The sequence below is a fragment of the Mus caroli genome, unplaced genomic scaffold (assembly GCF_978045245.1).
Source record: "Mus caroli unplaced genomic scaffold, Mus_caroli_1 scaffold_1, whole genome shotgun sequence".
Taxonomy (NCBI): Eukaryota; Metazoa; Chordata; class Mammalia; order Rodentia; family Muridae; genus Mus; species Mus caroli.
The window spans coordinates 82,059,886-82,081,733 of record NW_028227256.1 but is presented as its reverse complement, the minus strand read 5'-3'; the positions used below and the strand labels follow the sequence as shown (position 1 = coordinate 82,081,733).

The following is a 21,848-nucleotide window of genomic DNA, read 5'->3' as shown; positions in this document are numbered from 1 at the left end:
TTTTCTCCAGAACGCTCCTCACTTCCTGCTGAGTCCTCACTGCGTTTTTCAAATCCCCTGTCACAGCACACCATGCCTTTTCCACACTAGTATTTGAAATTCCTCCTCAAAGGTCCCAAAGGCTGGATGAAACATGCCTCTAATCCCAATATTCAGGAAACAAGAGGCAAGCAGATCTCTGTGGGTTCCAGGCCACCATGGTCTACAAAGCAGACTCCAGACCTGCCAGGACTACACAGTGAGAGCTAGTCTCAGAAATAAAATGAAATTTAATATAATAAAATACAGCAAATGACAAACAAATCTTCAGTCTCTCCTCATTGGGTAATTTCAAAGCTACTTCTGAATGTTTAAGAACATGCTGGAACTGCATGCTACTTTCAGCAAGCTCATCCATTGCTTACCAGTGGGGTATGTTCTGAGAAATGTGTCAGTAGGTGATTTTGAAACCCTATAGAGAAATATCATCTTATGAGGACACACTCAGATATGTGGGATGTCATTGTCATGGCCAAGGTTATGCAGTTCCTGATTATTCCAAAATATGCACCAGTCTTTCAGTAGCTTAAAACAGCACAAGTTTATGTAAGCGTTATGTCAGTTAAAAGTCTGATGTGGCTGAAGTCCAGCTGTCCACCACCCTTCACCTGTTTCTGGAGTCTCTAGGAGACAACCTATTTCCTTGCCTGACCCATAAAATCAGATTAGTCACCCCTACACCAATGGTCAAAACAATCATACTTCCCGCCAAGGTTTCTAGCTTAATCACACATGTAGAGAGTGTCCTTGTCATTAAAATAACAGGTTCAAGGTCACCAAAGTCTACTCTATGACTCTGGGATTAGTTATCAGTAATATCAAAAGCATGTAAACAGCCACTGTTTCCTTACTTCTCTGCTTCCTGGGTTTTCTTGCAGGAATGTTCCTCCTGGTGCCCACAACTTCTAGAAGATGGAAAGTGGCGATGGGGAAAGAAATAACAAACAGAAGTTACAACCCTTAGGACCATTCACACTGCAGAGACCTTGCCTACAGCAAAGCTTGAATCGCCATTTCTTTCCTCCCTCTTAGTAGAATCTAAGCACAGGGAACTGACAACTGGGAATCCAGGGAGAACCTTAGACATTTTTGGCCCTCCCCCACCACCACCTCCCTATGAGACATTTTATATGTTAACACATTTTTTTGTACAAATAAAATGAGAATTTGGTAGGAAGTGTTGTAGGCAAGCCCTAAATGGTTCTTTGACACACTTGAGGGCTTTGGTTGGGAATGCACACCAGATTGACCTGACCTCTTTCCTTCTCCAAAGCAGAGGTTCACACAGTAGGGGTGGCCTTATCATAGCATAGCAGCTAAAAAATATCTAGCTACAAAAGGTGACTCAGCAGTCCTGGGTGGCAGCGAAGAATGGGTGTGACTCAGTACCTCAGAGCAGCAGACAAGATAAGTGATGGCTTGAAGAGTTTAATTTTTCAGGTGACCTTATCCAAGACACTTAACACTGGAGATATGGAACCAGAAGATGCTACCTCCTGTAGCCAGGTAGGAACCCCACTGGGAGGATAAGGACACCAACTCACCTACAAAACTTTCTACCCCAAATATGTTCTGGCTAAAAGAAATGTAGGGATAAAGATGGGACAGAAACTGCAGGAATGGCCAACCTATAACTGGCCCAACTTGAGATTCATCCCATGAGCAAGAACCAATCCCTGATACTATTAATGATACTCTGTTATGCTCACACACAGGACCCTAGTATAACTGTCCTCTGAGCTCTACTCAGCAGCTGACTGAAACAGATGCAGATATCTACAGCTAAACATTGGACATAGCTCAGGGACCCTTATGGAAGAGTTTGGGGAAGGATTGAAGGCCCTGAAGGGGATAGAAACTCCACAGGAAGACCAACAGTAAACCAGAGCCCTGGGAGCTCTCAGAGACTGAGCCACCAACCAAAGAGCCTATAGGAGCTGGACCAGGGCTCCCAGGACAAATGTACCAGAGGACTGCCCTGTCTGGCCTCAGGGGGAGAAGATGTACCTAATCCTGTAGAGACTTGATACACTACAGTGGGAGGGATACTCATAAGGGGGAGATCTTCAGTCTCTCAGAGGCGAAGGAGAGGGGGATGAAGGAAAGACTCAGGGGGGGAGGGGAGACTGGGACTGGGAGTGCAGTATTTGGGGTGTGAATGAATGCATTAATGAATTAAAAAAGAGTACATTTCTTCTACTTCATCTACCTGTGACCAACTGACTCTATCTCCTCCCACATGGCTCTGTAAAAGTTTCTTGCTTCTCTTCAGCTCCCAACAAGAAAATGCAGAGGACTGAATTCTTGGATGGACTGGACTAGACTGGACTAGAAGCTATGGGTTCTCACTGAGCCATCCCTAACCCAGGACCGCTGGGCAGACTTATCTACTCCTTACCTCCTTGGCTGCTCCCCATCCTTGTTTCCAGGTCTTCTGGCACACATGTTGGGGAACACATGACACAGGAACACTTCTTTTCACGTGTGGTTTGCTGTGTTCCTGGGCCAAAATTGTGGGTGTACATAGGTTTGTCACCTAATTTTCCAGGTTGACCTTGAATTTACTCAAACCCAAGGTAGCCTTGAACGTTGATCTTCTATTGCCCCTCCCCCCAGGGGTGACACATGACCTTCCTGTAAATGTATTGATCCCACCCCTTCTCTTGTTCCTCCAAAATATTTTTACATTTCCCTTCTTTCAGTTCCTGTTTTTAATTTTTCCTCTCCTGTCTTGCCCCCTTTGTCAAAACTATATCTGTTTGATTATTTTAGGGCACAGTCACCTTGTCTCTCATAGAACAGCAGGTCAGAAGCAAGCATTTCCAACCCCTCTCTTGGTTCCATCGTAATCTAGCACCCTGTATCTAGCACCCTAATTAAGAAAATGGCTGTGCATGGATCCTGAGATAGAGACAGAGGAGAGCCCCCACTGCTGACTGCACAAATAGTCTGAACTAAAGAGGAGCTGCTTTCTGGAAAAATAAAAACAACAACAATAAAGATTAAGAAGTGGACAGAATGCCTGCTCCAGCAATCACACCCGAGATCAAATGGAGTCATTCTCTTTCCACATCTACATTACTTCTCATTTCCCACCTTTAATTTACTACATGTAGTCATAAAGAAAGATTTAACGTTCTTATCTTCCACGAGGAAGAATAAAACTGTGCTTTGAAAACAGTCAAAGGTAACCTTTGCTGATGTTACCAATTCCCAACCCTTCCCATTTAGCCATTGACTACCTGCTTGCTAACCATGCATCTGAAATCTACCCAATCAGAAGCGGTGGTACAAATTTTAAATCCAGCCAATCAGCAGTAGTCACCTGCCAACTGCTTGGATGATTGTTTCAGGGTAGCCTGTGCATAACCACTTCTGCTTTGCAAAGTCTACAGACCCTGAACTACCTGCTTCTCGAAGCTCTAGGCACAACCAGCTGTGGCCTTTTCCGCAGAAGCCATATGCTTTGAGTGCAGTGTCTCCTCCCACCCCTACCAGGACCTTTACTCAACAAGCTTTCGGCTTCAGGTATGGGAGCGGTGGTCTCCAGCTTCCACATACGGTGTTCCCCACAAGATCATCTGAAGGCTTGCTGGGAGTGTCCTACAGATGCAAATGCTGGACTGCTTGTGCACCATTCAGATAGTGTCCCTGAACCACCACACCAAGCGACTCAGTCTCAACCGGAACTTGTTTCATGGTGCTTTTATTTCTGAGTCAGGTTAGTTAACGATGCGTGTAGAAATCAACATAGAGAAATTTCTATCTTAATGTGTAGGTACAGCATGTAGCAAATATTCTGTCTCTATGTTTATTCTTGCTACATTCAGTCTCGGGAACTTTTAAAAAGTGTTTTTCCTGTGTCTGCCCCTGATTCGCCCATCTCTCTGAATAGCAGAAAATAACGGAGCAAAACAGACGGATGGACAGATGGACGTGAAGGTCTGACAAGTTCTCAAGCCAAGCCAGCCTCACAAACTAATGAATGTGGACCCACCCACCAGACAGAAGCCAAAGTACAAAGAAGCTTGGTCCTACTCTACCATGGAACGTTCACAAAGGCACATGGCGCCTTGCCAGTCTGTGAGAGTAAGTCATTTTTCTCACTGTGGATGTAATCTTGAGTCAACTTCTGTCAAGTCATTGATGTCCCCCTTTTAGCCCCTGCTTCTCTTGAGAACCTGGTAGTCCACCCATGGCAACACACTGTTCACACTGAGAACCACACATCCTTCCATTTGTCATGGGGTTGCTGTCTCAAAGCCAGTCTCTCACAGCAGAACCCGGGCTCCTCCTTGTGCTCTCACAACCACTCTGAGTTTTGCACTTAATAATCAGCAGGACTTAACTAATGGTTCCACTTCACAGTGGAATGGTGGGGGGGGGGGCGGGGGCTTTACATATTTGTCAAGTAGCTCTATATAACAAGAGAGGAGGTTCACTAGTGGCTCCACGTCCCCACCAGTACTTGTCATTCTAGACTATTCTCTGGGGAATGTTGCTTTCTTTGACAAAGCCCCTCAACTGTGAAGTTGAGATCTTTTTGAAAATGGAACTTCCAGATTATGTGAACACAGACGTGTTTCAGAGGTTCTGAAAGGTTCATCTGTGCTTGTCTCTATAATCAGTTGTTCTAAGCCACCAGGACCTGACTAGATGTGATAAAAGCCCTTGTCCCTTCCCTGGAATGCCTCGCCTAATCACAGTAGCTTCTCCCGTCTCTCCTAAACTCGTTATCTTAGTACTTTCATGTTCTGCTTTTGCTTGATGAGCAATGTAATGTTATTCGCTTGAGAAGATCAGTGGCTCATCTAGACGTTTATTTTCTATGGGGTGTCAAGCTCTACAGCACCACTGGGTATGCCAACCCCATCCAGGGTGGGCTCCACACTCAGGAGTAGTTGACCACACAAACCTTGTGGTTTTGGGGGGTGGAGGCTTCTCTTGTTTGAGTATTTTTGTTTGTTTGTTTTTCGGTTTGTTTTGATTTTTTAAGAGAGAGCAAGAGACACACAAATACAGGCAAGAGACAGAATTTGGAGAGGATCTGGGATGAGTTGGTGATGGGAAAAGAATACTATCAAAACCCATTGTATAGCATTATATTAAGCCAATAATTTATTTTTCTAGGTTCTGCCAGTCTTTTATTACATCATAAAAGCAACACTAGGCACTAGATCTTGCAAAATATGCTCTGACCAACTTTCTGAAATTAAAAATGCATAACCACATCTGTAAGATTTTTAATGAACAAAAAAGTTAAATACAAACTTTCATATGCAAAATAGATGACTGTAAACCTGGCAACTTCAGAGCCAAGTACTAAATCTCTCTCCAAAGGCTCAGTGGGGCTGGAGTAGGGCATGCTGATGAGCCAAGAACTTAATTTCAGCTTTATATATATATATTTTAAAAAAAAAAAACTCTGAGGAAAAATAGGCTTCCATTGAGGAGCATCTTCGGAAGCAGACAGCTCAGGCCAGCCCTTCCCTGGCGAGGCTCACACACTCACTCACCAGACCTACGACTTAACATGTATGCTCACAGTTACACTTTGAATCCAGTTTCAAGAGGAAGCCAAGCTACTTCGGTTCTAGAAAAGAAAGTCTCTAAGATGCGCACGCCCCGTTTCGAGGATGCACAGACCGAGTTCCTTGGCCACATTTCCACGAACTGTGCCCATGTCATAGCATCTGACTCTCTAAAAGGCAGCCAGACCCTACAACAGAGCATCGTCATTTCTTCTGGCATTTTCAAGCCTTAAAAGAGAGAACCTTAACTGTATGTCGGCAGTTCGCACTCCAGCATTGGAGAAGCTAGCGAACACCTCCTTCCTACCCCTGCTGATATCTCTCTGCAGCAGGAACTGGCAGTTTGATTAACATTCTTTTCAGAAACAAATAGTCCAAATTATTTATAGCTAATTATAAAAGAGCAGTGGGAAAAGGGCACTGCCCAATGAGTGAGTGAATTCGTGTGAACACACAGAACAATTCATATAACAGATCCTGTATTTCCCACATTCATATGGAAATAACGCTTTAAAACAAAACACATTAATTAGCATTTGTTCTTGTGTGGGGTGAAGAGTCCAGGGCTCTGAGCAGGGTTGCCAGCAGCCCCTCCACACCTCTAGGCAGCACTGATATTTTCCTTCTGAGTAAGCCATTGCTTCCACTTCCCAGGCGAAGTCGGGCAGACACTTCTTCTGACAGATCAGGCTCCATTTGATGTCCTCTTGTACCTTCCTTTTCAAGTCGGAGTCCCGCCACCTTCTCTGTATCAGCTTTTCCTTTTGAATACCTCTTTTCACTTCTCATTGAACAGAGAGGTCCTCTTGTTTCAACAACTCTATACTGTTTTGGAACAAAATGGGTTGTTCTGACGCCATGATTCTGCTCCTCCACCAAGCCTTTGGTCTTTAATGTGTCCATCTGAATTCTCTGAGAACTGTGGTGTGAAACTGTGGGGGGGAACGTGCTTCCATGAGCACCTTCTTTAAGACGCTCCAATAACTTTCGATACTTCTCTCTTTCATCCTTTTGGACACCCTCCTCTACGGTGCAGTGGGGACGCCTCACACCCTTGCCACCGTCTTCAGAAATCATCTCCGTCACACCTTGCTCCTGAGGCTTCCATGTTAAGGAACTCTCTGGATTGCTTTTGCTATGGCGACGACCACTTGGCCTTCTATTATAGCCTTCCGATTTCAGCGTAAAACCAAAGGAGGGCAGGACTCTCCGTGGCTGATCGCGGGTCACTGTCACTCTGATCTTTGGATAGTCACTTATTCCGTTAGGAGATTTATTACCCAGTTTCAGCATGCTGCTGCAGGATCCAGAACTCATCAGCTCACAAGATGAAGAGTTGGAAAAGACCTCTCCAGAAGGGGCCACATTCCGTGTTCCATTACAAGCAGAAGACACCATGGGTTTTGTGGTCAGCTGGAACGGGAATCCAGATAAACTCGCAGCATTGTAGAGACTGTTCTTCACTTGGTGAATAAAGCAATCTAATCTTGGTCTTTTGGCTGGGATCTCATCAGTGTCCACTGCAGTAGAAAACAGAGTGCTGCTGGAGCGCCGCCTCTTGAGTAAGGCGTGGGCCCCGGGCGCGGGCGGCTCGCACAAGCGAAGAATGGTGCCGAGAACCTTAGCCAGCCATCTGTACATTCCAGGCCTGAGCAGCAGCGGTGGCTGACACACCCCGAGACAGCGAACCCCAGAGCTGTCGCCGCCGCCGCCGCTGCTGCCGCCTTCGCCGCTTCGGCCGTTTAAGCCAATAATTTATTAAAATACTGTAACTTCCCTTTTCTCTCCCTATCCACAGACACAATTCTCTCAAACCATTGATCTATAACCCTTACTTAATGAAGTAGGATTAGGAGTTTGGATTCAGTGTCCTCTAACAGAAAAGACATTTTCAATACAGACACTACTTGTCTCTCTTGTAAGCTTCAAACGATGGACTTCCCAAAAGAGAAACCAAAAATGGAAAGTTCCTGTACTGGAGCTGGGGAGATGGCTTAGCAGTGAAGAGCTTCCATTGATCTTCCAGAGGACCTTAGTTGGGTTCCCAGCACCGGTATCAGATGGATCACAACCACCTGCAACTCTATTCTGGTTACAACATCCTCTCCTGGCCTCTAGGATTTCCTCATATGCACATGCACAAACCACACTTAGACACACATACATACACAGAATTAAAAACAAATCTTTAAAAGTTCCTATACTCCTAAGGAAATGCATTATTCTATGATTCTATAAAGAAGCAGTAGCCAGAATAATCCTAATTAATCATTAAGTTTAATGATTAATCATCCAGCAAATGAACTTGTACAAGCCAACTGATGATTTGTATAGTCATACTTCTGGACAGCCACCAATCAGGAACATTCTACTTGCCTACTAGAAATCAACCAGCAGCCCACACACACACACACACACACACACATAGCCACTTATGAAGATCCACCAGTTGGCTCAGTTCAATTCTTGCACATATCCTCTACAATTCTGAGAGAATTGGACTCACAAACATAGTTCTTCATTAGTTTAAAACAACTTGGTTAGTACCAGTTAAAAATGGTACTTGGGAAGATCTTTGCACCTCTCGCTAGCATTAGATTTTCTCTCCCTGGAATCTGCTGTCTTCATCATCCGCCTTTACCTCTGCAGTATGTACTACATTTTACATGGCCTCTATGTTAATATTTCCTAGCTCTATTCTTCTGGGGCTCCCCACTCTTATGTAATACTACATTCACATGCTTTCTAATTCTCTGAGATATTTCTTCTTCTTCTTCTCTTACTAAGCATTCCTATTTGGTAAGTAAAACCTCTTTATACTGGGCCCTTGTAGGCTCCCTTGAGTGTCAGAAGACCCTTGAACGTCCATGTTGGGTTCAGACCACAAGAACCTAACCATCTGTCTCAGAGAACGTGGAGCCCATGTTGAATCATCTGGAAACTTGATCTCTGATCTCCTTGCCCTTTTCAAGTTCTGAAACATGCCAGCATCTTATTCACTTCTATGTACCTAGAGCCTTAAATTTGTAACAATTTCCCCTGACTAAGTCTTAAGAGTTTTAGGAATGAAGGGATGTCATATGTATCAAAGAATGCATGGAAAGTATATGGTCCAGATAACATGAAGTATATGGGTCAAATAGTTTTGGGTTTTATTGAATTGTATCAGACAAATGATACAATAGTTCCCTTTAAGAATTTTTGACAGGTTCTTAGAAAAAAGATAAGGAAAAAAAAAGATTAATCAATGTTACTTGGTTTCCATGGAGATCAAGAAATTAGAACAAGAAATTGTCCTATAGTTTCAATATATTACGACCTTAGTGAATGTGAAAAGACAAAAGCAAAGAGTGTTCTCCCACCCAGCAGATTCCTTAAAAGGTGACCTGTGAGCACCTAATAAATTATATTCTTTCATGATGTTCTCAAGACATTTTACCACCCTGAAATTACCCAGAATGCCATAGGCAAATAAAAGAACAGCCAGTGCATGACCCTCTCTTCATGGTGATGTGCATACAGAGCAAACACAGCAGGAAACCCCAGCTCAGAATTCAGCCTCCACAACCCTGCAGACCACACTGTGCTCCCCTCGCTCACCTGCTTCTTGTCTCGGGGATGAGGGCAGGTCATCCTGGGGCTCTTGTCCATCACGCGTTTGTTCACAAGAACTACTTCCCTCTGTAGGAAACAATTACTCAGTTGACTCAGAATGGCCAAGGAAAATGGCCGCAGGAGCGTGGCCTCTGACAAACAGAAAGTTATAAGGTGGCTTAGTGTCTCCTGCATTGAATGGCCATGTTTTGAGACTCTGAAGAGGAGCCTGACAAGGCTTCTTCTCTGTCACCAGAGAAGGATTGACCACCCATCTGTTCCTTCATTATACATCTCATTCCCCATTATTTTGATCCTTGGTTCTGCCTCTATGACTTCTTCTGAGTATGTAAAGAACAGGGTCAGATGGGAAAAGGGGTGGGGTCTTTCTCTCTAGCAGACTCACAAATGAAGACTCACCTCCTCCATTGCATTGTGGGAGGCTAAGCATCTCCTCTGCTTGTTCATCATTTGTTTTGGATGCTGAAGAGAAACAAGAAGTCAATCAACCATGCAGAGGGACCAGATAATACCTCAGTGTGCTCAAGTGGAACCAGGAAGTTCAGGGAATATAAGAAAATCAGGGGGCTGGAGAGATAGCTCAGAGGTTAAGAGCACTGACTGCTCTCACATAGGTCCTGAGTTCAATTCCCAACAGCCACATGGTGGCTCACAACCATCTGTAATGGGATGTGATGCAGACAGCTACAGTGTACTCATATAAAGAAAATCAGGAGTACAAGGAATCCAAATGACAACATTGACTCTGTATCACAAGTAGCCAGAAGACCAAGATACAGTCCTTCTCCAGTAACCAATACTTTGACATGAGTAAAGGACCCACATATTCTACCCATAAGCGTTAGGTTGTTCCAAGCAACAATCACAAGTATTTCTCCCTATTTCCCACAACAGGTAATAGATCAAAGAAGAACCAAGAAACCAAAATAACTAAGAAAGTTTCACACACTGTTCTTTCTCTAGGACAAGAGAGGCAGACAGGAAGTTGCAGCATTCAGAGAGGAAAGGAGCCAATGCTGCTCACACCAGGACGTTGCTGAACTCACTCACGGAGAGAGGAAGCTTTGCCAACTGCATTTCCCTGAGTGTCTGGTTGAGTTCTAGAGAGTACGTTTGATGGGGCAAGATGAAATGAGAAAAGGCATGTGAGATCAAGGGCTGTTTGTTTAGTCTTAAGATGAAATAAGAGATCTGATTTGTGGGACTGAAAAGATGGCTCTGCAGTTAAGAGCACTTTTTGCTCTTCCAGGGGATCCAGAGTCAATTCCCAGCACCACGTGGCAGCTCACAATGCTCTGCAATTTGGATTCCCAAAAATGTGACACCCTATTGGGACTTCTTTGGATGCCAGGCAAGCATGTGGTGTATATATTTATACTTGCAAGCAAAATGGTCATATATATAAAATAAAATAAATTGGAATTAGAGAGATCTGATTTGCCTTTTCTGTTGGAAAAAAAAAAAATGGACAGATGTAGTAAGTAGAAGACGGTTTTACATTAGGGAGGAGCAGTCAGTATCAACCCTGCTTCAGAATGGAGAAATAGTGTCCCGGGCTGAAACAGAGACACCAGCAGTTTTTGAAGCATCCAGATAGAGAAGTCTGTGGAGGGGGTGAAGGAAGATAGCCAGGCCTGCAGATGAGGAAGCTGACAGGTGTGAAGTTCATGTTTGGGGATCATTAACTTACAGGTGGGAACAGATAAGAATGACTGGGAGAGACTGATTGTCCCTGCATGTTTTCCAATGCCACTCTGAGAGTTGGGGGCACCACAGTCTGAAACCCCACAGCTGACGTAATCACCTTAGGCCAGAAGTTGCTTTCAACTCCTAGCTCCTTCCTTCCAAAGTCTCAAACTGTTTCCTCCCTTCCCAGAAGATAAGATTTGCTCTCAACTTATTGTTATTTTTACTGTTGTTGTTGTTGTTGCTGCTGCTTGTTGATATATTCATTTTGGGGTGGGAGAGTTTCTCACATACCATGACACATATGTAGAGGTCGGAAGAAAACTTATAGGAATCAGCCCTCTCCTGTATTGATGTGAGTCCCAGGGAGCAGACTCAGGCCAACAGGCTTGGCAGCAAGTGTCATTTAACTGGCTTCCCACTGGTTTTTAACTCACTCTTCTTCACTTTTTTTCTCTGTGTGTAGGGCTCATGAGTGCTTTACACTGTCTATTAGCATCTCTGTTTTATATAATCTTCTCCACATATTCAACTCTGCACCTCGTGGTGTAAGTGAGCCTAGCCCTTTCCCCCATAGCACTCATTTCCCCAGCTCAGTCTGGTCTCTTTGGTTAGCTTGCTGTTCCTGGTTTTCCCACAAAGTTGAATCTAAATGTCTCCTCTTCTCCCTTTCTGTGTGATCTGCTCATCATCCTTTCCTATCATAGATGTCTCTGTTCACTGTGGATGAAGAGGACATCCCCTTCCCAGGTTCTCCTCAGAAGTCTTTCCCAGGCTCAGCTTCCATTTTATTCATCACGCCCACGCTCCTGTCCCAACCATGGAAAAGTGGCTGAAGGGGACCAGTGCTCTTTGGTAGTGTACCCCAAATGCTGACATTAGGACTCCATGTCTAATTAGGTGAAACACTGTCACTCATAACTCAATATTCTTGGCTGCATCTAGAGTTCTTGGCTTCCTTCTCTTAGTGTATGGTCTACACTCAAGACAGAACTCAAACACCCTGACGTGACGCTTCTATACTGCTTGTGTCTCCTGAGAAAATTCAAATATTGAACATCATCTATCCATCTATGGGGAGGATCAGGAGGAGTGAAATGAATGGGTGGTTAGATGGATGGATAGTTGAGTGAAAGGATGGATAGATGATAGATTAGATAGATAGGTAGATAGATAGATAGATAGATAGATAGATAGATAGATAGATAGATAGATAGATGAATAGCATAGACTGGCAGGTATATGGATAGCTAGATGTTTGTATTGGTATGTGGGTGAGTAAGTGGATGGGTATATATAGTTGGATAGATTGGTAGATATATGGATAGCTATATGCTTGTGTGTGTGTATGTGTGTGTGTGTGTGTGTGTGTGTGTGTGTGTGTGTGTGTGTGCATGTGTGTATGTGTGTGTTGGAAATGGTCATTAGAGAAGGATTAAGGCAGGAAAATAGTATCAGTGAGTCATTTTGTGTTCTAAAAACATAATCACCTTCCCTAACAACTGACGGCAGTCTGGGCCTCTCTTCAGCATTTCTTCCATTTATCCTCTGATGAGTCCCGTGACTGTCAGAAACTGAGGAGAGGCAAGACAACGACCAAATCAGACAGTTATGAAGCAGAGACTTCCAAGCACTCTCTCTGGGTTCTAGCACCCAGCACCTAGGTGAGCTACTTCACCTCATCCGAGATGCTCGCCCCACTCACCCAGAGCCTTGCTCTGTCTGTCTCTTTCTGCTCACCCTTATCACTTTCTTCTCATCTTTGGTCCCCAGTGCTCTTCCTGGGCATAAAGCACTGTGGAACAACAGAGTTTGTCCTTCTAAATTTGCAAGCTTGTGGAGATAAAGGACATGATTTGCAGAAACTTTTTGAATAACCATTCAATGTAAAATCAAGATTTTGTGAAGGTATAACTGGCTTTCTCAAGGCTTGAGTGGGTGCTGACCCTCAGCTCTTGGCTGCTGTTTCTCTGAGGACCAGGTAACATGAAGTAGACATGATCAGGGAGAAGGGAAAGAAAGCTATTAGGGATTTCAGTTGTAAGCCGAACTGCATCTCAGTTACATATCCAGGTGCACACCAGACTCTGGTGTTTCTGTGCGGCCTACTAAGCCTTCTGGTACCCGGGAAGGTTAGAGACAGACAGGCAGTGGGAATGCTTATATCATGGTTTATAGCTCTTCAAAATGATCAGAGGGGTGTGAAAGCCAATTACGACTTAAAGTAAAGGCAGATGTTTATAAGTGACACAGCTATGACGGGAAAGGCAGGGGGCTTCGGAAGGGGAAAAGAAGGCTTAGAGAGACAGGAGGGAGGGAAGGGAGTAGGAGGGAGGGAAGGAGGGAAGGGAGAAGGAGGGAGGGAGGAAGGAGAGAGGGAGGAAGGGAGGGAGGGGAGAGGGAGGAAGGGGGAAGGTGGAGAGGGAGGGAGGGGGAAGGGAGGAAGAAGGAAGAGAGAGGGAAGGAAAGGGAGGGAGGGAGAGAGAAGGGAGGGAAGGAGGGGAGAGGGAAGGAGGGAAAGGGGAAGGGAGGAAAGGAGGAGAGAGAGGGAAAAGAGGGAGGGAGAGGAAAGAGAAGGAGGGAGGGAAGAGAAGAAAAAGGAGGAAGAGGGGAGGGAGGGAGAGGGAAGGGGAGGGAAGGGGGATAGGGAGGGAAGGGGAAAGCTACTATAAATCAAGGATGAAAGAAAGAAGAAGAAATAGAGAGATGGAGAGAGAAATAGAGAGACTCTGCTTGAACTGAGTCAGAGAAGTTATTCTGGTTACAGAGAAGCACAGCCCTGAAGAGGAAGCTTCCCCAGGCAGGACTGAAAAAGTGCATCCTGCTGGCAACACAGGAAGTGACCCTTGGGTGGCAAGTGAGGAGTGAAACCCCAGCTCTTGGCCCTCAGAGCTGCATTTCAAAATGCCCAAGCAATAGGAACAGGGACCACACCCAAGTTCTGCAGAAACAGTCTACACCAGAACTGATGGACTGTGCCTTCTGCAAGGGATAGTCCTCTAGAGGTAGGGGAGCCAGAAAGCTGAAGCTACAGGGAGCCAGTGGGAACAACAGAGGCTGTTCTCTACCCGAGACCTGCTGATTTTATGTTCATTCCACAACGTGCCAGCACCTTGGTTCTAAAAGTCCACTCTGTTTTCACACTCTCTGTTGACACATGCTTCCCTCTTGAGTGCCTGGGCCCAACCTGGGCTCCCCTTGTGATTTCTCTACTCTTCAAAGAAGAAAACTGAAGTAGGACTCTGCTGAATGACAAATTTTGCATTTTTACCATTGCATATGTCTGCAAGCCTCAGATAGAGCTGGCTCCTGTCTAAAGAAACTCATCCTTCATACTGTGTTTCATAGCATGAAAATCAGGTCCCGGCTGAGCAGTTATCTCTGTGTTACTTGGCCTATGTGTAAGCTCCTGACGACATGAGCCATATGTGTTTCCTATATCCCCCCTGTGCTTGGCATGACATAGTCTCTCATTAAATTATATGTCAACTATCAGTGAAAAAAAAATAAATGAATGGATGGATGAATAAATGAATGAAATTGTCTTTCCTTCCCTGAAGCAGGTGAGAGCTATAGTTACCATTTAGGAAGAAGTGTTTTAGAGTCTCCTTTAAGTCGGGGTAGGCCTTCAGATGTGTTTTGCTGAATATCACTTTTAGAAGATCCCGGCTAAACTTCTTCTGTACAGTGCTGAGGATGTCGTACACGACTCTCTCCACTGGGACCAGGTTCTTACATGTTTCTTGATATTCCTTAAAATAGTGAATGCAGAATTGTGTCATGATGGATTTATGGGCTATATGAGGCTTACATTGGTTCAAACACCATTTCACTTTTTTTGTGAAATGTCTGAGTTTTGCAAATACCGAGGTGACATCTTACATGTCTTCTGTACTAACAGACCCTAGCTCATCTGAAAGAAGCTCTGATGCTGACAAATAGTAGACAGGGAAGAGAGGGTTTGATGAATAATTAAATGATATGTCTGTAAAAGCCAGGCCCTAACAGACCATGAGTGGCAGCCTTGGGGTCCAGACAATTAACTCCCCAAGGACTGAGCTGGTCTGAAGAGCTTGAGGAAACCAAGTGAGCATAGCATCCTAGCCACAGGGCAAAGAGAGTGCATAAAGAAGAAAAGGTCTTTGTTATCACCGCAGATCCCATCACTGACCTGTACCTCATTCTAGGGCTTCAGGGTTGCCTGAAAAACCAGGAACAACTTGAAGATAGAGAAGCAAGCAGGACTCCCCAAGTTCTGTCCTCACATGACCCAACTGCCTCAGGCTCTGGATTTGGAGTAATTAGGCTTTGTAAGGCAGCCCATCTTAGGTGTGTCTACTTGCATCCTAGTTTCTGTTGTTACATTACACAAGTGACCCTGGGATGCTCTGCACTTCGGAGCATTCCTGCTTGCTATTCGTCGCTGTCACTATGTGCCTCAGCCTCGATTACTACAGAGGTGAATGTAAATGGTTCCTGTGATGTCTATCCCTCCAGTTATCTTCTGACTTACAAAGGTGATATCCCTTCATCCCTGGAGGTGCTTCAGCCTATTGGCTGCACCCAGAAGTACAGCATGATACAGCACAGGGCAGGCTTGCTGTCAGGACTGAGTTCATTCTCCACACTCACCTGAAACTTCTGCTCTGAGATGAAGTCTCGGTCTCGAAGGCTCATGAGGAAAGGAAACGGCTTGGTGATGGCACTTGCGATCTCCACCTTGTTTTCTTTGAAGTGCTTGAACATGAGCTGATAGTCATCTGACTCCTCTTCATTCTGGTCCTCTGGGATTGTCCTAGGGGATAGATTCCATGCAGAAGTAGATACTGGCTTACAAGATGCCACCAATGGCTGGATAATTACTGACATGAAGAATGGTCTGCTAATATAAAATTAAAAATTTAAACATCTCATTTAGTGATGCAAGTTCTGGTGCTTTGGGTTTGATTTGCTTGGGACAGGGTTATCATCTGTAAGTCTGGCTTGCCTAAAAGTTACTTTGTAGACAAGGCTATCCTTACACACAGATTTCACCTGCCTCTGCTGCCTGAGTGCTCAGATTTAAATCATGTTCCATCATGTCCAGTACTGTGATTAGTTTTAATTGTCAACCTGACACAATCTATAATCATCTTGGATTGTATGAGTCTTAATAAAGGATTGTCTAGATTAGGGTAATCTATGGGTATTTCTGTCCAGGGTTGTCCGCATTATGCTAGTTGATATGGAAAGATCCAGTGCACTGTGGGTAGCACCAATCCCTAGGTAAAAGGAAATGGCTTGGTGGCATTAAGTGTAGGGAGCAAGTTGAACACTGGCAGGCATGCTTGCACTCATTGCTCTCTGCTCTTGACTGTGGACATGACCAACTGCTTCAAGTTCCCACCTAGACTTTCTTGCAACGATGGCCTGTAACCTGGACCTGTTCTTTCTCCCCTAAGTTGCTTTGTGTCAGTGTACGTTATCATAGCAACAGAAATGAGACTGGGCCGGGCGTGGTGGCGCACACCTTTAATCCCAGCACTCGGAAGGCAGAGGCAGGCGGATTTCTGAGTTCCAGGCCAGCCTGGTCTACAGAGTGAGTTCCAGAGCAGCCAGGGTTATACAGAGAAACCCTGCCTCAAAAAAAAAAAAAAGAAAGAAAGAAAGAAAGAAAGAAAGAAAGAAAGAAAGAAAGAAAGAAAGAAAGAGAAAGAAATGAAACTGGAACACAATCTATAAACCTCAGGGTAAATGGAAATGGCATTTAAAAAAAAAAAAAAAAAAGCAGAACTTCTTCTTCCAGCTCATTTGTAAAGGCAATGCAGTTGACCCAGGACTGAGACATGTGTGGCTCATGTGTGGTTCATCCATGGTTCCACATGCTTTCTTCTCTCCTCCTGGTTCCCCATCTCTTGCAGTAATGGGGTCTCACTGGTAGCTTAGAACCAGCACTTATTAACCACACTGCTGCTACAGTGCCTGACATCTCAGGTGGCCAGTTCTCTCTGTCCACAGTGTTTAGGGAGAGGATCCTCTGAGAATGAAAGGCCCAGAAGCCCAATGACACATAGGAATGTTTGTGTAATTGATTCCATTCTGGGTGGCAAATGGAAACCAATTATGACGTATGTTCATATGACAGAAGTGAGAAATCATCTGGGCATGGTTCAATGCCTATCGTCACAGCATCCTATCTTCATGGCTGACATAGCGACTTCCTCTTTTTCACTTTACCTAGTGTTAGTATTGTTATAATATCTGCATATGTAGACATCAGAGGACAACTTTGAGGAGTTGGTTCTCTGTTTTCACTCTTGTATGGGTTCTGGGCATCAAACTCAGGTCCCGGTGCCTGGTCAGGACCTTTATCCACTGAGGCATCTTGTTGGCCCTTATCTAGTGACTTCAAGGTTTGTCTGGGCTATACAGTGAAACCTTGTCTCAAATAATGAAGAAATAAATCAATTTCTAAAACAAAAAAGGGGGGAAGGAGAGCTGGTGAGAAGATTCCATGGATAAATGTCCTCGCCTTATAGTTTAATGTCCTGAGTTCAATCCTGGGACCTACAGGGTAGGAGAGAACCAACTCCTGCAAGAGGGGAAGGGGATGAGCAAAAATAGGGTATGTAAGTATGAAGATGCCATGCTGAGACCCATCATTTTCATGCTAACCTAAATAGTTAACAAGAAAACTAAATCAAATAAATTGGGGTACATGTTTGCCTTTTGTTTATTTTAAATTTATATATTTTTTTAAAGTTTCATACATGAATACTGTATTTACATCGTTTCTCCTGCTCCCTTTTCTTCTCAATCCCCTCATGCCTTCCTTTCTAACTTTCTCTCAAAACCACTCTAATTATTGTTTTATATATAAACACACACATATATACATAACACACACACACGCACACACACACACACTCACTCACACATACATACAACCTGCACTCCTATGCATGTGTGTTTAGGGCTGACCACTAAGCACTGGATAACCTAACAGAGGGTTCATCCCTGGAGAATACTGGTTGATTTTCTCTTTGTTAACAGCCATTAATAGCTATGGCTCTTCATCTAGGGATGGAGTCTGGTGAGATTTCTCCCATCCACATCAGCACATCTCCTCATGCTGCCACTGAAGATGTGTCTTTTTTTTTAAGCACTTAAAATGCCAATACCTACATGCTAAACAATTGAGAATGATGCCCCTCAGGGTATAGCCTGACGACCCCTGCTCAAGACTCTTTCAGATGCCAACAAGGACAAACTATTCTCAGAACAATCCTGAAATACCATCTGCCCCTTTTCTCTTTCCTCTGCCCAAAAATGTTGGGTGATATTCACAGATGCCCGTGGGCTGTGGCATCGCAGCAGACTGAACTCAGAAGTAAACAGGGCAGTCTGTGACTTTGACCAAGCAGGAAAGTAAGGGCGTTTGTGAGAAGGTAAAGCAAGACTGTATCTCCCCTTTAATTTTATCTTAGAAAATCTTGTTATTTTTTATTAGGATGCACACTTGTGATAATGATGAACTCTTTGGTACTACTTTTAATGGATAAATATTCTAAATGCCTGAAGCTATAACTTATAATTAATGGTAAATCTCATTAAATTTAACACCAAGAGATAGCTTTTGGGGTTCTCCATAATTCTTTTAAAAGAGGTGTGGTTATGCGCACCTTTAATCACAGAACTTCAGAGGCAGAGGCAGGAGGATCTCCATGAATTCAAGGCCAGCCTAGTCTATATAGCAAGTTCCAGGCTAGTCAGGACTACACAACAAACAAACACAAAGAATATCAAAGTTATCTGATATCAAAAAATCTTGAGAGGGACTTTTTTTTTAAAAAAAAGAACCTAAAATTTACATGTAATAACATAAAAAACTATACAATAATTTTTATCTTAAACTTAAGGAGGCTGTCTATGTATATGTGCTTGCTCATGTGTATGTGCCTGGCATATGTCTGGGCAAGGAGTCCAGTTTCTCTCCACCTTATGTTTTGAGATGGGGTCTCTCACTGAACCCGGATATCGTTAATTCAGCCAGATTAGCTAGCCAGTCATCTCCGGGGATCCAACTGTCTATATTTCCCTAATTCTGGTGTTAAAAAACACACACCACTACACCCAGGTTTCATGTGGGTTCTAGGGATCTCACTACACCCAGGTTTCATGTGGAATCTGAAATGAACTCCCCATAAAATCTGAGTTGGAACTAAATTATTTCACAGACGGTAAATTCAAATACTGTAGTTTCACGTGTGATGTACTGACCCAACTAGAAAATGCAGCAAATTAATCAGAAATACAAAAGTGCCAAGGTGTCAAAACTAAACTACAAATGCCACGAAGTAATGAGCAGCGAACATGCGAACATGCGCATGTGCACACACACTGTCTAGAAAAAACAGAGACAAGATATGAAAGTTTCTCCAAAAATAATTCTCAAGAGAATCCCCAGAATTGATCCCCAATACTACAAAAAAGAAAAACAAAATGAGACAAAAAATAGGTAAAGGAATTCAAGAAAAAAAATCATAAAATGTTTTACTAAAACCAAAAGGGCATAAAAAGAAAGAAAAGCCAAAAAAAAAAGAGTAAAATGAAAATATTTACAAACATGGTAGGTATTTCTCTGTGTCCATAATGAGTCAAAATGTGGATAATTTAATAATAGCACAATTATAAAACAGAGTACGTTTAAAAACTGTAACTAATGTAAATAAAAGAGGGTCTAGGAGGATGGCTCAGCTGATACAGGCCTTGCCACCAAGTCTGCGGACATGAGCTTGCTCCCCTAAGAACTAACTACATGGTAGTAGGAGAGAACCAACTCCCCAAAGTTGTCCTCTGACCTCAACAGACACATTGTGGCACCTGCACACATACAATAAATAAATGAATGTAATTTTTTAAAAATGGGGTAAGACAAGCAAAAGTGTGACCCTTTCTCCTACACTAAAAAAGCACTGAAGTCTAAAAATTATTAAATCTGAGACACAGCAAAGGCAGTGGCTAAGGGGACATATACAGCTTTGTATATGTCAGAAGGTAAGAGAGGCATAAATGGACACTCTTATGAGGAGCGATTTCATCCCAATGAAGACAAAGATTCAATGAGATTAAAGTAGAAATCCATAGAATTAAAAGAAGTGGGCATTATGCTCACATCCTTTGGAAAGATCAATACGTTATTAAATCTCTACTCAGGCTAGTGAAGGTAAGACACGCTATGAATTCCACAGATAGTGCAAGGGTAGCAAAGATTAATGCAGCCATCCCTACGCCTGTCAGACTGATAACCACAACAAAAATGTCTTCAAAGACAGAAACTGCAAACACACTCAGAGACAGATACCTCCACCTGCTGATATGAAAGGCACTGAGCCAGTGATTAACCACCCTATTTACTCCCCAAAGACCCAGCACACTGTTAGTATCACTAGTGGACTTGACCAGTGTCACAGGAGAAATGGTGCTTTTTTAGGACATCTGCAGGAGCAGAAGTAGCCCTGACTGAGTCCCTGTGGGGGGCATCACACACCTTCGTCTCATCTTTTCTATTTTTATTTTGAATTATGTATGTACAAGTCTGTCTCAGGGTGCTTCCTGCACGCAAGTACAGTGTCCATGGAAGGCAGAAAAGGGTGTCTGATCTGGAATTGGCATGAGAGGCAGTTGGAAGCCCTAGGATAGGTGCTGGGGACCCAAGCCATGCCCACTACTAGGGCAATATGAGTGTGTGTATGTGTGTGAGAGAGAGAGAGAGACAGAGACAGAGACAGAGACAGAGAGACAGAGACAGACAGAGAGACAGAGAGAGAATTTGCATCCATTTCTAACCAGCTCAGCAACCAACAGGAACTGAAAGGGTTAAGAGCATCACCCACTCCCCACCTGCTCATCTTTCACTTCCTCCCTCTGAGCTAGGAAACTCCCGGGGACCTGACCTAAGTAGGACTTGTGGGCTCAGGCCAGAGCTGTCTTCAACCACACGACTGGGGAGATCAGCAATTGACAGGATCAGGTTTGAACTTACTCTAAATGATCTTTCTTGGACAGAGCTGTCCTTTAGAGTGAGCGTTGGAAAGAGAAGAGAGGTCAGAAGTCACAATGAACCAACCACTCCTACAGGAGCTCACAGGAAGTCCACACAGCACCAGACAAGCTCTGGGACAGAAGCAACGAAATGAAGCAGAGTGAGGAGTTAGGGCGACCATTGAACTCGGTGACAGCTAGCCTACTGCAGAGAAGGCTGCCTTGCCCAGTTCTTCTTTTCCTTATGAGATCACTGTCTCAAATATCTGTGGGCCTTGGACCCAGCCTGGGCGGCCCTAGTAACACATTTAAAGGCAGATCTTAGCAGAGACAAGGGACAAGAGAGAATGGGACTTACCTGCTGCTGAGTTCATTGTCGCCTCCTGCCATCCCCTACACAGACTCCAAGGGACCCTGAACTGGGATCAGGGTAGACCGAACCCCCTCTGAATCTCTGGGAAGCCCAGAGAGAACTCCTTCAGGGGCCTCCAAAGAGGAGGAAAAAGGAAAGTGAAATTGCTTAACTATGACAACACTGCACTAACGCACTGCCCTCCACCCCCAGTCTCTGCCCCAGAGGGGAGGAGCAAAGACAGCCCAAGTCCCCAGAAACCTGGGACGCCTGCTGCCCTCTAAGGAAAGAAGGTGGAAGGGTCTGTTTCAGCGAAGGGCTCAGAGCTGTCTAAGGCCAGCTGGCTGGTTAGGATAGGAAGGAAGTGGTCCCTTAACCCTAAGCGGGGGCGGTGCCTGGAAAGACCAGGAAGAGTTAGATTGTCTGCAGTCTCTCAGACCTGTAACTGTCCTGGCACCCTAGTAAGTCAGAACCAGAGAAGCTGGGACCTGATAATTGAGCAGCAGAGTAGGAAAAGTCGGGTGTGGCTTCATAAAGTTTTTGAAGCTTCTGAAGGTAGCTAGAGCAAGAGACCGCCCCCAACTCCGCCCACACACCTCCAA

The 21,848-nt window shown here is 44.2% G+C and overlaps 1 protein-coding gene across 5 annotated transcripts in view; it reads right to left on the bottom strand.

Moving 5' to 3' along the window:
* Nucleotides 1-21,813, bottom strand: part of LOC110292152 (sentrin-specific protease 2-like) — a 44,740-nt gene extending 22,927 nt beyond the window's left edge. For 2 of the 5 annotated variants that reach the window (XM_029474843.2, XM_085839047.1), the window contains exons 1-7: nucleotides 21,253-21,796; nucleotides 15,504-15,666; nucleotides 14,452-14,623; nucleotides 9,585-9,647; nucleotides 9,171-9,251; nucleotides 2,438-2,539; nucleotides 891-944 (exon numbers count right to left, since the gene is read on the bottom strand). In XM_029474843.2, coding sequence (XP_029330703.1) covers nucleotides 891-944; nucleotides 2,438-2,539; nucleotides 9,171-9,251; nucleotides 9,585-9,647; nucleotides 14,452-14,623; nucleotides 15,504-15,666; nucleotides 21,253-21,284 — 667 coding nt within the window. In that variant the 5' untranslated portion in view covers nucleotides 21,285-21,796. Of the gene's footprint in view, nucleotides 1-890; nucleotides 945-2,437; nucleotides 2,540-5,156; nucleotides 7,091-9,170; nucleotides 9,252-9,584; nucleotides 9,648-12,361; nucleotides 12,446-14,451; nucleotides 14,624-15,503; nucleotides 15,667-21,252 lie in introns of those variants that run through there. The other 3 variants (XM_085839034.1, XM_085839037.1, XM_085839042.1) reach the window with 3 other exon arrangements.
* Nucleotides 21,814-21,848: the final 35 nt, after the last annotated feature.